Below are 15082 nucleotides of genomic sequence, written 5' to 3'. Positions count from 1 at the left end.
ATTATTTAATACACCGACGCGTATTTGTAATCAAAACGTGGAGTGGTCCAAAAGTTGGAATGAAGTTGCAACTCTTTTCTCTATTTTTTATTTTATTTTTTGAAAGTAAACTCTTTTGTTTATTAATATGCAAACTCGACCTCATTTCTACTAACAGGAAAAAGTACATTTTTGATAAAATAATATGCTAGCCCTTATTTGAAATTTTTATTCTTTTAAACATTTTTAGCCATTAAAAAATATATAAATTTATTAATAATCAATTTTTTAATTATTAAAAAAATAAAAAAAATACTTATAATTTTAAACGATAATATTAAAAGATTAAATAGTATCTTACAAATAATACTAACCAGGACACAATGTTTGACTCAACTCAACTCACCTAGTACATTTGTCCACACTAACGACAAATGGGGCGCTAAAGTAGATTCCCACCGAAAGCTCCAAAGGCACTTGCCAAGAAGTTGCTCGACCTTTTTTTTCTCTTTTGTATTTGTTTTTCCTTTCCCAATAAATAATTGTGCAAAGTTGCATCTGCTCCTCCATTTAAAGAGAGTGGACGTCTCATCTCTATCAAAACTGCATACACTTCTCTTCAATTCAATGGCTTCCAGTTCACCCTCTTCTTCGTTTTCTCCTGTTTCTACTCATAGATGGGATGTATTTTTGAGTTTTAGAGGAACTGATACTCGCAATAATTTTATTGCCCATTTATACCCTGCTCTATGTCAAAGGGGAATCGATACCTATAAAGATGACGAAAATCTTGAAAGCGGAGAGATAATTTCACCTACACTTTTAGAAGCCATTGAGAATTCAATGATTTCTATTATTGTATTATCTCCAAATTATGCATCATCCTCATGGTGCTTGGAGGAGCTAACGAAGATCCTTGAGTGCAAGGAAACAAAACAACAGATTGTTTTACCAGTGTTTTACCATGTAGATCCATCAGAAGTACGAAAACAGGAAGGAAGTTTTGGAAAAGCATTGGCTAAACATCAAGAGAGGTTCAAGGAGGACCCGAAGGTGCAAAGGTGGAAGGAAGCCCTGCAAGAGGTTGCCGGTTTGGCTGGAAAACATTTGAAAGACGGGTACTTCTTTAACTATTATTTTAATTGAGAATAGAGTTTTTCTTCAAACAAAATTGTTCATTTAAAAAATTATAATGTATTCTTTGAGCATATGAGAAACATATAGTTTTATGACATGTCAATTTTTTGACCTAGCCTTTTAAAAATGTGCTGTCACATGCTCAATATAAGGCTCTTCATTTCTATCGATCTATTAGAGGAATTTCCCTCCGATTCAATTTGAAGAAAAACTCTACAAAACCCCAATAAATGCATACATCTATACCAATTTTTGTTATTATTTTTCTCATTTAATATTAAAGGGACAGGGGCCTTATAACCATGGTGGACTTCACTGAGTTTTGTCCACCTTATACCATTATAATGAAAAATGATAAACACATATCACTCTTCAGGATACTTTACACAACAATATTTTAAAATGAGGGATATTTTTGTAAAATACCTTATAAAACTAACATCCCTTTACAAAAATGTTTGAAATGTGTTGTTTGTTTTCTAAATTTCTCGATAAGTAAGATTGGATCAAGCAATCTTGTGTAAAGAGGGATTCAATCCCAAGATCACCTCACATGCTGAGTTGCAGCTCAATACTTAAAAAAGAAATAAGTCATTATTATAGCCATAAGACTGGCCCTATATATGCATGCGAATATTCGATAATCGTGCATACAATTAGCTATGATCTCAAAGATATGCATGTGAACATTATAAGAATCCTCATTAATCATTTAACTAATCAATCTTTCCATTATTTTAATCTTTGCATGTGACATATGTTTTGATTAATTCAAGTTGTTGGAAGGATGAGATCAGAAAGCATTAAACCAATGTGTTGATTAATGTATACAATTTACGTAGAATCATGTACGTACGTGGTAGTAACCTAACGATTAATTAGGAATTTATGTGTTGTAAAATATGTTGTATGGGTATCATTAATCTATCAAAAAGTTATTATATAAATTTATGTGATATATCAAATAAGTTATTTGTATTATAAAATAAATTTATAAACCTCATTTATATAAGGCCATGTTCGGCAATCAAAACCATGTCTAAAGTCAAAGATAACCTTTAAATTAAAAAGAGTTTCATTTCCTAACATATCACATCTATAATCTTAAAACTCCTCAATATTTTCTAAAGCATTAAAAACTCAAGAAAATATTTTCACATTTTCACAAGAAAACCACCCCACAAGGTGGCTAGACACCATGTTGGCCCGAGTTTTGTGCAGCCATCGTTGGGAGACTATACAACAGTATGAGTATGGTTCTCTCTTTAGAAAAAGTACTTAACTAAGAAAAAGTTTATTTATTATATATATCATCTATCTGAAGACTTCTTCAATATATTTTTCATATCTAAACACAATTTTATGATAGGTCTCACCACTTTTTTAAAACTATATCAAACTATTATCTTAAAAGTTTTTTACGTTTTACAACTATTTCATAAACGCATACACTCTACACGAATTCACCTTACACCCAAACAAGTCCTTAAGCTCTTTTATAGAAGGATTTAACATTGAACTAGCACATTTATATATATATATATATATATATATATATATATATATATATGTCACTGTAGATTTTAAAATTTTCGATCAATCTCACCTGCTTAATTGCTAGTTGTAAGTTCTCGATCTAGAGTTTCCCTCTATCTTTTTATTTTTTTTTAAAATAATTCCAGATGCTAAGTAAGGTATTCGTGATCCCTAATTTCTTACAAATTTTAACAAATTCTCAAGTTGCATAAGTGCATGCCATGCTAGGCTCATAACAGAGCAAATATTACAATTAAACCTTTTCAATTCATTTCTCAAATAGGAAGTTCCAAATGCATTATTTTTTAGGCATATCCATATGTAGGAGAAGCGCACAAATTATAGCTAACAGAAACTTTATCACACTTGAAGCAATAAATGTAGTGAAAAAAATGTTCTTAATGTAAAACCCTACAAACAAACAAGAACTTACATAAGTCCCCAATCTTCAATGTAGTGTTTCCTAGCTAATTAATTAAGTAGAGTATAAAATGAAAGCACAATTATCCATCAGCCACCACAGGCGCCAGACTCTTCATGAATCAACTGGCCTTCCTAATTGTTTATTGTCCTTGCATTGGTTTGACTCATGCTTTGGGTAGGTTTTGTATCTCTACATTTATTGTGCTACATTGGTTATGGTTTGTGCATCCATGCAATGTGCTGATGTTTTTTCTACAAGATTTCTTGTGCTGCCATGAAAGCTTGTATTTGCTTTTATAGTTCTTTAATTTTGTGGTAGTCGTAGCCCACTGTAATTTGGCTGTGTTGCAAATTGTAGCGAAACTTGGTTTTACCTAGTGGCCCGATGGTGTCTTTTTATTTCATTTTAATTGGTTTCATGCTAATTTATTGGTAGAGTAAGGAAATCTAAAAAGGCAAAAAAAAAAAAAAAAAAAAAAATCTTGTAACAAGACCATGTGGAAGATCTTCTACACTAGTATAAAAATTTATATATTACTCTCTCTTTTTTTTTTAACTTTTTCGTAATTGTAATGGGTGATACCATAATTGATGTGTTGAAACACCAACTTATATATAATGAAACTCTATATCTTTATGTGTGAAAAATGTGACTCATTGACTGTTCTTTTTCCTTGTATTGGCAGGATTAATGAATATGAATTTATGCATAAAATCATTCAATGGGTGGACTCAAAAATAGTTAAATCTACATATCAATTAGACATTGCTGAGTATCCAATTGGACTAGAGTCTCGTATAAAAGACTTGAATACTTATTTAGGAATTGGAAGGAATGACCTTACTCTCATGATAGGGATTTATGGAATTGGAGGAATCGGTAAAACAACTATCGCCAAAGCAGTCTTTAACTCGATTGGAAACCAATTTGAAGCTAGATGTTTTCTAGCAGATGTTAGAGAGATTTCGAGTCGAGAGGATGGTCTGGTCAAATTGCAAAAACAACTTCTTGATGATCTCTTAGGAAACTTGGGAAGTTTTAATATTGGCAATGTTGGTGCTACTAATGTTATGAAGAATAAGCTTTGGTATAAAAGGGTACTTCTAATTCTTGATGATGTGAATGAGTTGCGCCAATTAAAAGAATTAGCTGGAAATAAAAATTGGTTCGGTCCTGGAAGTAGAATAGTAATAACAACAAGAGATCAACATCTATTAACTTGTCATGATCAAGTTGATTCAACGTACGAAGTGCAGGAATTGGACGACAACCAATCTATTCAGCTATTTAGTTGGCATGCATTTATAAGAGACAAGCCAGATGAAAGTTATGTAGAACTCACAAAATGTATAATAGGTTACGCTAAGGGCCTTCCACTAGCTCTTACAGTGCTTGGTTCAGCTTTGCGTGGTAGACGTATACAAGAATGGGAAAGTGCATTGAAAAAGTATGGAAAATGTCCTCACAAGGGTATTTATGAAATTCTTAAAATAAGCTATGACGGGCTGGATGATAATGAAAAGGATATTTTCCTTCACATTGCATGTTTCTTCAAGGGGGAGTCTGTTAAATATGTCACGAAAATACTAGACAGTTGTTGTTTTTCATCATCTATTGACATTGCAAGTCTGGAAGATAAGTGTCTCATCAATATTAGTCACAAATATTTTGATCAGTATGTGGAGATGCATGACTTATTGCAAGAAATGGGTAAAGAAATTGTTCGACGAGAATCGCCTAAAGAAGCTGGCGAACGTAGTAGATTGTTTTTTCATGAAGATGTTCGCCATGTATTAGAAGAAAATACGGTAAGATCACACTAGTAAAAACCTTTGAATTTACATTTATTTTCTGTTCACGAGTGAAACTCCCAAAAAAATATTGAAGTTAAAAATGGTGAAGTTACTCTTTGTTGCATGTGTGTGTGTATATATATATATGATTATATTTTCTTTTCTATTCCTAATTATGACCAATACAACTCAGACTGTTGTTGAGTTTTGGTAGTTTTCTAAAGGAAAATGGTTAACCTACAACTCTTGCAACCCCTTAAGAACAATTTTGTAAAGTTAAATTTTTTTTTTTTTTTTTTTTTTTATTGAAATGGCGTGTTAGCTTTAGTTGATTGCAAAATGAATTATAAAAGAGTTTGTATGTATATATAATATTTGCTCCTGTACTTAAAGTTAACAATTTACTTTTCTGAAAAGAAAATCACAATCCTGTCCACAAAAAAGTATATTTTTTGTTTTAATGAAACTTTCTAAAATTTAGTATTAAACTTAATTTATATAAATAAAATAGTAAAATAGAAACAAAAAAACTTAATTTAAAAAAGGGCCACCGCCCATAGTTGTGGCAGTCCAGAGCCACCATTAATGGTGGCCTTATAGCAACAACACACAAGGGCGACCCATTGTGGGTACTGGCCCAACTAATCTTTTTTTTTTTTTTTTTTTTTTTACATTAATTTCCTTTTTTATTTTCTTCTGAAATTATTTTTTTTCTTTTTTCTTATAATTTTCTAATATTAAGTTTTCATTTTTCTGAATATTTTTCTATTTTTTAGTTTTTAATGTTAATTGATTTGATTTTTTGAAAATTAATTTATTAAGTTTTTTAATTCAATAATTTAAGCTTAATTTGTTGTGGTTTCTCTGTGTTTGCATGATTTTATCAAGTGGTACTGGAAGAAGAGCTTTGTGATTTGATTTTGTTGGGATACTTATGCCCTTGTCTTTTTAGGAAACGAACAAAATTGAAGGGATGTTGTTAGATTTTCCTCGAGGCCATGACAAGATATGCTTGCATTCCAAGGCATTTAAGAAGATGAGGAATCTTCGATTGTTTATAAACCATAATGCACAATTTTCTGTAGGACCGAAATATCTCTCTAATGAATTAAGAGTGCTTGATTGGCCTCAATATCCCTTGTCATCTTTGCCTCCAAATTTTCGTGGAAATAATCTTGTTGAATTTAAAATCCCAAGTAGCCTCATCAAGGAGTTAGGCGGCCTAAAATTCAAGGTACCACTATTATTTTCAATATTTCTTTCTTTAAAACTATGAAACAAAACTTCATTGAAGCTAATACATTTATTTTATTTTATTTGGACAGAACTTGATAGTCATGGATTTATCGAATTGTAAATTCTTAACAGAAACTCCTGATCTTTCAAGTAGCCCAAATTTAGAGAAGTTGGAACTTGCAGGTTGTAATAACTTAGTTGAGGTTCATCATTCTGTTGGATTACTTGATAAGCTTTGGAGTTTTTCTGTTACGGGATGCTGCGAACTTCGGATTTTGCCGAAAAGATTCAAGTTGAGATCTCTACAGTTTTTTCATCTTGAATATTGCTCGAGTCTTGAACACTTTCCAGAGATTGAATGTGAAATGGAATTTTTAGATGAGTTAAGTCTTTCCGGCACTAGCATAAAAGAGCTACCTTCATCAATTGAGAACCTCAAAGGACTTGAAACCTTATATTTAGACCGCTCTAGTGTAACAGAGCTACCTTCAACAATTGGTAACCTTGCTCGGCTTCGAGAAGTATATGCATCAGGTTGCATTGATCAGTTGGCAAGTCTACGTATTGTCAAAGTCAACGGTTATTCACAACCAATAAACATTGGAGAGGTGGAGGAGGATGGTCTACAATCCACGCCATCTGTTGTGTCTGCAGGCGAATATGAAATTGCATCAACTACTGTAGAATTGACTCCTACAAATTCAAGCATTTGGAAATCGCTAGAAGAATTAAGGCTTGAATTCTGTTGCCTCTCAGAATCAAATTTCTTCACCTATGCTAATTACTTTCCCGCTTTGCTTAGTTTAGATCTAAGTGGGAGTGATATTGTTATCTTTCCAGCTCATCAAGGCGTCAGATTTCCTAAGTTGCAAGAACTTTGTTTGAACAATTGCAAGAAACTTGAAGAAATTTTACCTCTTCCATCGAGTATAGTAAGTGTTATAGCTCATGAATGCACGTCATTGGAAAGTTTTGCACTACTATCTGAAATACTAATTAAAAACAATGGAAGGAATTTTTCTAACATCCAAAGGATTGACTTGTACGGATGCCATAAACTGCTTGCGATTCCTTCATGGGAAGAGGTATGTACGCCTCTTTTCCTCTCTTTCTGTTTCAACGTGTTTGTGTGTGACCTAGTTTATAACTTGTATTGCTGAAAGTTTTTTTTTTTTTTAAATATTCATATAACAGAGACGTTCTAAGGAACGAAATTGGCCATTTGATCTACCAAGAAATATTAGCTTCATATTTCCAGGAATGAGGATTCCAAGCTGGTTCAGCTATAGCAAGGAGGCCCATGATAGTAATCTGTGCGAAATAGACATTATTCAACCGCATCATTGGAATGGCATAGATGTAAATATTGTTTTCTATGTTATTTTTGGATTTAGATCAGTTGGGATCATTGAGCCAATGCAAGAGGATATTTCTGTTAGAATCCATGATGTCTCGGGTTGGAAGGACTTATATAGTCAACATACGAGTTTTTTTGGGACAGACTCAGATCATGTATGGATGTACTCAGACCATATAAAGGCAGAAGTTTCAAGGTTTAGATTTGAAAGTAAGTCAAAGCGTGTGGTCTTTAGAAGTGTTGGGATCCATTTCCTAAAGAAGCATGAAGAGAACTTAAGAGATGAAGATCATACTGGTGTGCTCTACAAAATTCGTTTCAAATATTTTGGTCCCCATTTCTTATATTCCAGTAGTGATAAAGAAGGTGACGATGAGAAGAGGCATTCCTCAATTTCGGAATTGGAGAATGACGATGAGAATCCAAATGAAGATTTGGAATTAGAGAAAGATGATGAGAATCCGAATGAAAGATTTGGAAAGTGGCGTCGTGAGGATGATTATAATTGCAACATGGAACCAAATAGGTGCCCCCAACTAAAGAGGCCGCATTCTACAACCACGGGCATCACAATAACGGAATTAGAGAATGATGATGAGAATCCATAGGAAGATATGGATTTAGAGCTTAAACTAATTGGGTTGTAATTAAAAGGTGCAATCTTCAATTTTCTTTGCTGTTTGGCTGCCTTCTTGAGATAGCGAGATGCATGAACTTGAGAAGATAGAATCTGGACTGAACCAAACATATCACTATCCATGCTTCCAAACAACTGGAATGTGGAATTTTATAGCTTTTAGTGCGTATAATGAATCTGTAGATCATGTGAAGCTGTCACAACCACTCGCATAAAATGCTGACATAGAAGGTATCTCTTAAATTTACCGAAATTTTTTTCTTTTTTGTGCATTGGTTATTTCATCTCCAAAATTTTCTCACTCCAACCAAACAAACCCATGACTGTTTTTGCACATGAAATTTCGTGTGCCACTCTTTTCAAATTAATGGGTCTGGTTTGGGAATTTGCTCCGTGTTTTGTAATTTTCTCAATATTTTTGTGATTTGCACGAATGCGACAGGAAGGAAACATTTGCAGGTATTTTCTTGATTAGATAAGGGTCAAAGATGTAAATATCATAATTCATGAGTTGTAGTCGGTCTTTTTACCTTTATATAGGGGTGGGGAGTTTGGTACTTCTCCTATTTGGAGATGAAAAATTTTACTCATCATTCCCTACACCACACACTACATATAATTTTTTTATTTGTTATTTTTTTTAAAATATATGGTATATTAATGATGAGTAGAAGAATTCCTTTAATTTAGCAAGAATAAAACAAACATAAAATTAAAAAAAGTGTAATGTGTGGTGTAAAAAATGATGAGTAAAGGACCTTGACTAGGGTCGGTCATGGTTAAAGATTTGCTATTAAAAGTTAGATTCACATACTTTACCATCCATTCCAAATCGTCACACATGCATTTTCTTTCGAAATGCTTCATGTACACTCAAGTAATATTTAAACAGTACTCATGAATCTATATGCTCCAGAAATACCATATAGAGAAAATATTTTCTACTATTTCTAATTATTCAATAAATATATAATTTAACAAGAACTATATATTTTAAATAATATTGCCAAAAAAAATAAAAAATAGTCTAGTTTCTTTTAATTTAAGTTTTACCAATTTAGGGTGAAGCCCATCGATGATCACAACACAGGAATAACTAATACTAATTCTGTCATGCTACAGTTTTTTTTTTTTTTCTTTCATCATGTTTATGAGTTAGATTGATTTTTATGTTAATGATATACAGGGAGACAACTTTAACTTTGTTGTCTAGATGAGCACTGATCGGAAATAATGAACTGAACTTCACGTACTGTTATAGCCTTGTTCTGCTTTGCTAAACTCTTGTTTGGGATCAACCAGTGCATCGGTTTTTCAACTGTTGAAGATGCTTCATTTTCCCATCTCTACTATTGCTTCTAAGTTGGCACTCAGCTTTGGGGTCATGTGTAAGATTCATTTCAAAACTCCTTGGCCCCAAAAATAGTTGAAGCTCTTATTTGCACACAAAATTGGTTGAAAGTTTCCTTCATTAATCATGACTTCCAAGACTTAATAGAAGATGCCAAAAGTTATAAGCTGGAAAATGGTAAGATTCATTTTGAAATATCATATGTTTTCCTTTGGTTTTTTAATAATTATATTTTTTAAATAGTGTTTTTTCTTCTTGTAGAGATAACTTTAAATAATGTTTTGAATATGGATGGTTGAAGAATACGAGGGATTGTAACTTCTTGATTAACTGGGGTTTGTATTCATGATATATATTGAAATTCTAGCAATTTTCATTTTATGTGTTGAAAATATGTTTAACTTGGTTGTTGCAGGGATATGATTCAATTCCAATAGAGGCTCCTGACCCAAAAGCCAAAAGGGTTAGTTTAGCTTAAGAAGCCATAGCATAAGCAAGGCCATTTCTCTTCTTTTTTTTTTTTTTTGAAGTTTTTTTTAAATTTTTTTAATGTTGACTCGATCTGCTGCTATTTTGTGACATGATGCCTTTGAAAAGCATTAAAACTAATATTAAAGATGGTAAAAACATCTCACTATTCTTTTCCATTATAAGCCTGATCATTGGGACAAAGAAGAGGATGTGGAATAAGGAAACCCTCCACGGTACCTAAACCAGCATATAAAGGACCATGGAAGCGCAAGGTATGACAATTAAGCTTAATTGCTACATAAAAAGCTTGAAACTTTATTCTTCTTTGCAGTTTCTAATAAAATTGCTTTTATTGACTTTGATAGAATATTAAGAACCCCAATTATAAAGGGAAATGGAAGACTCATTCGATTGGTTTTCCAGGTATTTTGAAGCATGCATATTTATTTTTATTCATTAGTTTCAGCCTGAAGAACATGCAATTGAAGTAGTTTCCTATTATCACCTCTAGATTATGTATTTGATTAATGTTTTACTCTTTTTCAACATATATTCAGGACCGTATCATTCTTGGACAGATACAAGAACCATTGAAGATCCCATAGTCACTGAAAAGAACTGTGAAAAGATTCATTTTATGGCACCAAACATATATTGTTGTGGAGCAAGAACTGTTGCCTATACAGAGGCAATAACAGGTATTTGTTAGGTCTGAGTTTAAGGTGATGATGTTGTACTCTTTATCATCTAATGGCTAGTGCACTGTCTTGGTGTTTGCTTTCTTTCAACAAGGTCAGTTCACAACTGAACGTCATGAAGAATCACCATCATGAAGAATCACCTTTTCAAGTGAAGTTTCATTTGTTGCAAACCAAGAAATGAAGGTTGCATTTGAGTTGGTGTTATTGGACGTCATCTGCATACTGTGAGTCTATTTTCAAGAATTAAATTGGAAAATATCATGTGTTTTTTTTTTTTTTTTTGGCTTACATATTTGGTGGTGTGTCACTGACTTTTGCAGAAACTAGAATTTTTTTTTTTTTTTTGTAATTTTATTAGGCTAAATGATTACTTTGGCTTGTTTATCATGTTTTGTAGGAGAAAGAATAACCAGATGTATCAAGTCATGCCAGAAGTTTTGTAGCAACAATATTGTGGTTTCTTTCCTTTTATGTATATATATTATAAATTTGTCGCGTTTGGTTTATTGAAGATCTTTGCTTATTTGTTTTTGGATTGGGGTAAGTTTCTTTCAAGAGTTGTGGTTACTTTTTGGAGATATTGAATACATTCTGATTGTTCATAATGCGTTTGAACTAAAATGACGTTTTAGTAGGACATTTATTTTTACCATTTGCATAGAAATGATATGACCAAGACAATGGTGTCCAACATATCTTATATGTGTTCAACTGTACGTCCAAAACATTAGACTTGCAACAAAAGTTCTTGGAGTTGGAATTGTTTAAAGTGTACCTACTCGAAGATATGCTTGGAATTGCAACACAACTCATGCAAAAAAACAAAAAAAGGATAAAATAGTGATCAATCTTCTTCAATGTTTACTAGGCTTCTATGATTATCTGTAAGAAAGGCTGTAAAAACCTTCATGTGCATCTCCCATCTAGCATTCATCAGTTGCAAAGTCTACGTTCTTTTGAACTCGACGGTTGTTCACAACCAATAAACATTGGAAAGGTGGAGGAGGATGATGGTACACATGAATCCATGCCATCTGTTGTTCATGTAGGTGAATATGAAATTGGTTACTCCTCGAGCACGAATCGAGCATCGCTAGTTTTAAGTACAAGAGTATTCTCCGAATACTCTTACCCAAGCTTCCGTCTTCAATTGATCTGTTGCCTCTCAGAATCAAATTTCTTCACGAATGCTAATTATTTTCACAATTTGGTTGAGTTAGATCTAACTGGGAGTGATATTGTTATCTTTCCTCCAAGCATCAGATTTGATGGGTTGAGACACCTTTGTTTGAACAATTGCTAGCAACTTCAAGAAATTCTCCCATTTCCAATATTGAGTATAGAAAAGGTTGAAGCTCGTGGATGCACCTCATTGGAAAGTTTTTCATAACTATCTAAAATATTTTTTAAAGACAATGGAACGGATTCAAGTGGCCTAAATATTGACTTGTATGGATGCTATAAACTAATTGTGAATATGAGGATTCCTTCATGGGAAGAGGTGTATATGTCTCTTTTCCTCTCTTTCTTTTCAATGTGTTTGTGTGTGACCTTTGTAATTTATAACTTGTATTGCTCTATTTATATATATAGATATATATATTCGTGTCCCAGAGAGATCATTGGGCATACCGATCATGTAAAGGAACGAGTATGGGCATTATATTTCCAAGCTGATTTAGCCATCGCAAGGAGGCCCATCATAGTAAATGGTGTGAAATAAATATTAATGAGACGCAGCATTGGGACGACATAAAAAATATTTTTTTCTATGTTCTTATTAGATTTGAATTTGGGATCAGCCCAGAATAGAGGAGACTAAAATTTGTGAGAATACATGATGGATGGAATTGGAATTGGAATGTCTTATGTACTCAACATATAAGATTTGATCGGACGGGCTCAGACTATGTATTTGAAGGAATCCCTAAGGCTTTTTCTTTTTTTTTTTTTTGGCAGATGAAATTTCGTGTGACACTCTTTTCAAATTAATGGGTCTGCTTGTGCACACATAAAGAAGAATTTCATGCCTTTTATCATTTCTGATAGAAAGCATGCATAACTAGACCTCAGGCCCAAAGGGCATCATGAGAAATTCGTAATGACCCTTGTAGGTCCTAAAGGCTGTTTTAGGCAAATCTTTAGGAACTACCCTAATTTGATGATAACTAGACCTCAGGCCCAGCTTAGAAAATACCACTGATCCATGTAACTCATCAAGTAGTTCATCAATTACCGGTACTGGAAATTTATCTTTAACTGTTTCTTGTTTGAGGGATCTATAGTCAACACATAGATGCCAACTGCCATCGGCCTTTCTAACTAGTAAAACAGAAGAGGAGAAAAGGCTAGAGCTTGGTCTGATCACCCCAGAAGCCAGTAGTTTAGTAGCTATCTTTCTATTTCAACTTTATGATAATAAGGGTAATGATATGGTTGTGTTGAGATAGGCTGGGTACCCTCTTTTAAAACAATTATGTGATCATGGGATTGTGAAGGAGGTAACCCCTAGGGAGTTTAAAAAACTTGCTGGAATTTTTATAATAGTTGTTGTGTGTCATTAGGCACACTACTGGGACAATCAACAATTTCCTTTCCCAACAGTTATAAAATTAGACCCTTGCCTTGGCTCACAGAAGTTAACATGAATTTGTCACTACCTTCAAATAATAATCCCTTAGCCCCAATCCCCTGTAAACTGACATTCTTGACTCAATATGTAAACGCCACGATTAACTTAAAAAAATCCCCCATAATAGGACCCAAAGTCTCCAACCAATTCACTCCCAAAACAACATCACACCCTCCCGAAGATAATAAGTAAAAAGATGAAGCAAAATGATTACTTGGAGTTTGGTTGTAACCCTATTATAGAATCCTTCGCTGTGTATCAGCTTACCATTAGCTAACTTGATTGGAAGTTTCCAAGCTTTATCCACCCACAACCTATTTTTCTGTGCAATCGAGGGATCCATAAAATTGTGCTACTACCAAAGTCAACTAAAATGACCATTTGCTCCTCTCCAATTTTCCCTAAAAGCCTCATAGTGTTAGGGCTAGGGGTACCCGAGATGGCACTTGATGAAATTTCTGGTTCAGCTTCAACAGTCACAACTAGATTGGCTTCTACTGTTTCTACTTCAGCAACTTCCTCTTCAACTCCAGTGCTGCCAGTTGTCTCATCATTGCCTTGCAATAGGTAAGTCTTGGGGGTCTTACAATTGTGTGAGGGGTTCCATTTCTAATCACAGTAGTAACAAAACCATTTTTCCATTTCTAATCCAAGGTTGTTGAAGATACCCTCCTGGTAGGGGCTGAAAGTCATGGGACCTTGTTGCTTCCTTCACCTGATGTGCCCCAAGATTAGAAAATCCCCCAGTTGGGTAAATGCCTCTATCATATACTGGTTTAAATGATTTCCTTGTACTAGCTAAGTACTCTTCTTGGATCTTAGCTAATCCAAAGGACGCCCCAAGAGTAAGTGAATTCAACATTCTGATTGGCAATCGAATCTCGTCCTTAAGCCCACTAACAAAACAGCTAAGCTTATGGTGATCTGATTAACCCCTCAATATGTTGAAGAGTGACTCAACTTGTGTCTTGTATGCAGATACTGAGGACCTTTGTTTGAGCCGTGTTTGAGTTTCCATAAATTCGTCGTATGCAGTAGGGCCAAATCTCAGTAATAAAGCTATACGAAAAAGTATCCCAACTTGTAAACTGACCAGAATCGACAACATCCTTGTGCCACACTAGAGCTTCATCATTCATGTGGTAAGAAGCCATTAATAAATGCTGGGCATGGGGTGTTCGGTGAAATTCAAAATACTGTGTGACCTTAAATACCCACCCTGATGCGTTTTCACCATCATACTAAGGGAAATCTAAACGAAACCCTTTGGAAAATCCTCCTCTGTGAAACATTTGCTCACCCTCCATACCCACTTGAAGCAGCTCCCCATTAACAATGTTGTTTTTGTTGTCAACTAGAGTTCTTATCATATCTGTGAGCTGATCTAACCTCTCTTTAACTTCTTGTAGGCCTTCTCCATGGGAATCCACTTGCTGTTGGAGACTTTCATGCTGTTGCTTGAAGCGTGTACCTTTTGCCATCAAGACCGTAGGCTCTACATACCAAAAGTTAAGCTCGTAGAGATGAAGGTTCTTGCAAAAATGGCTATAGAAACAGATCTAATAAGAATTATCAAGCAATGGAAGATGAAAAATGGGTGAAAATGTCATACGATTAATTCATTCATACGTAGTCAAAATCCAACCTCTTGGAAATATTTTGGAATTACAATTCTCTAGTCTAATCTATTCCTCTACTCCCTTCACTCTTATACATATCTCTGACACTCTGTAACCGAAACCCATAACAAAACAGGAAAAAAAACAGCTAATAATGGAGATTGATTTACAGTAGCATAAATCAGCACAACACAAAAAGAAAGGAAAGG

The 15082-nt window shown here is 33.8% G+C and overlaps 1 protein-coding gene across 9 annotated transcripts in view; it reads left to right on the top strand.

Moving 5' to 3' along the window:
* Positions 1–511: 511 nt before the first annotated feature.
* LOC122299131 (disease resistance protein RPV1-like) overlaps positions 512–15082 on the top strand; it is a 61998-nt gene continuing 47427 nt past the window's right edge. For 2 of the 9 annotated variants that reach the window (XM_043109117.1, XM_043109126.1), the window contains exons 1-7: positions 512–1097; positions 3762–4884; positions 5822–6103; positions 6195–7190; positions 7300–8330; positions 9286–9627; positions 9712–10193. In XM_043109117.1, the coding sequence (XP_042965051.1) occupies positions 607–1097; positions 3762–4884; positions 5822–6103; positions 6195–7190; positions 7300–8070 (3663 nt within the window). In that variant the 5' untranslated portion in view covers positions 512–606 and the 3' untranslated portion in view covers positions 8071–8330; positions 9286–9627; positions 9712–10193. Of the gene's footprint in view, positions 1098–3761; positions 4885–5821; positions 6104–6194; positions 7191–7299; positions 8331–9285; positions 9628–9711; positions 10194–10286; positions 10345–10478; positions 10620–10713; positions 10847–11019; positions 11260–15082 lie in introns of those variants that run through there. The other 7 variants (XM_043109124.1, XM_043109125.1, XM_043109123.1 and 4 more) reach the window with 7 other exon arrangements.

The sequence above is a fragment of the Carya illinoinensis genome, chromosome 16 (assembly GCF_018687715.1).
Source record: "Carya illinoinensis cultivar Pawnee chromosome 16, C.illinoinensisPawnee_v1, whole genome shotgun sequence".
Taxonomy (NCBI): Eukaryota; Viridiplantae; Streptophyta; class Magnoliopsida; order Fagales; family Juglandaceae; genus Carya; species Carya illinoinensis.
Note: the sequence above shows the minus strand (reverse complement) of the source record. Positions and strands in the feature narration are given on the sequence as shown.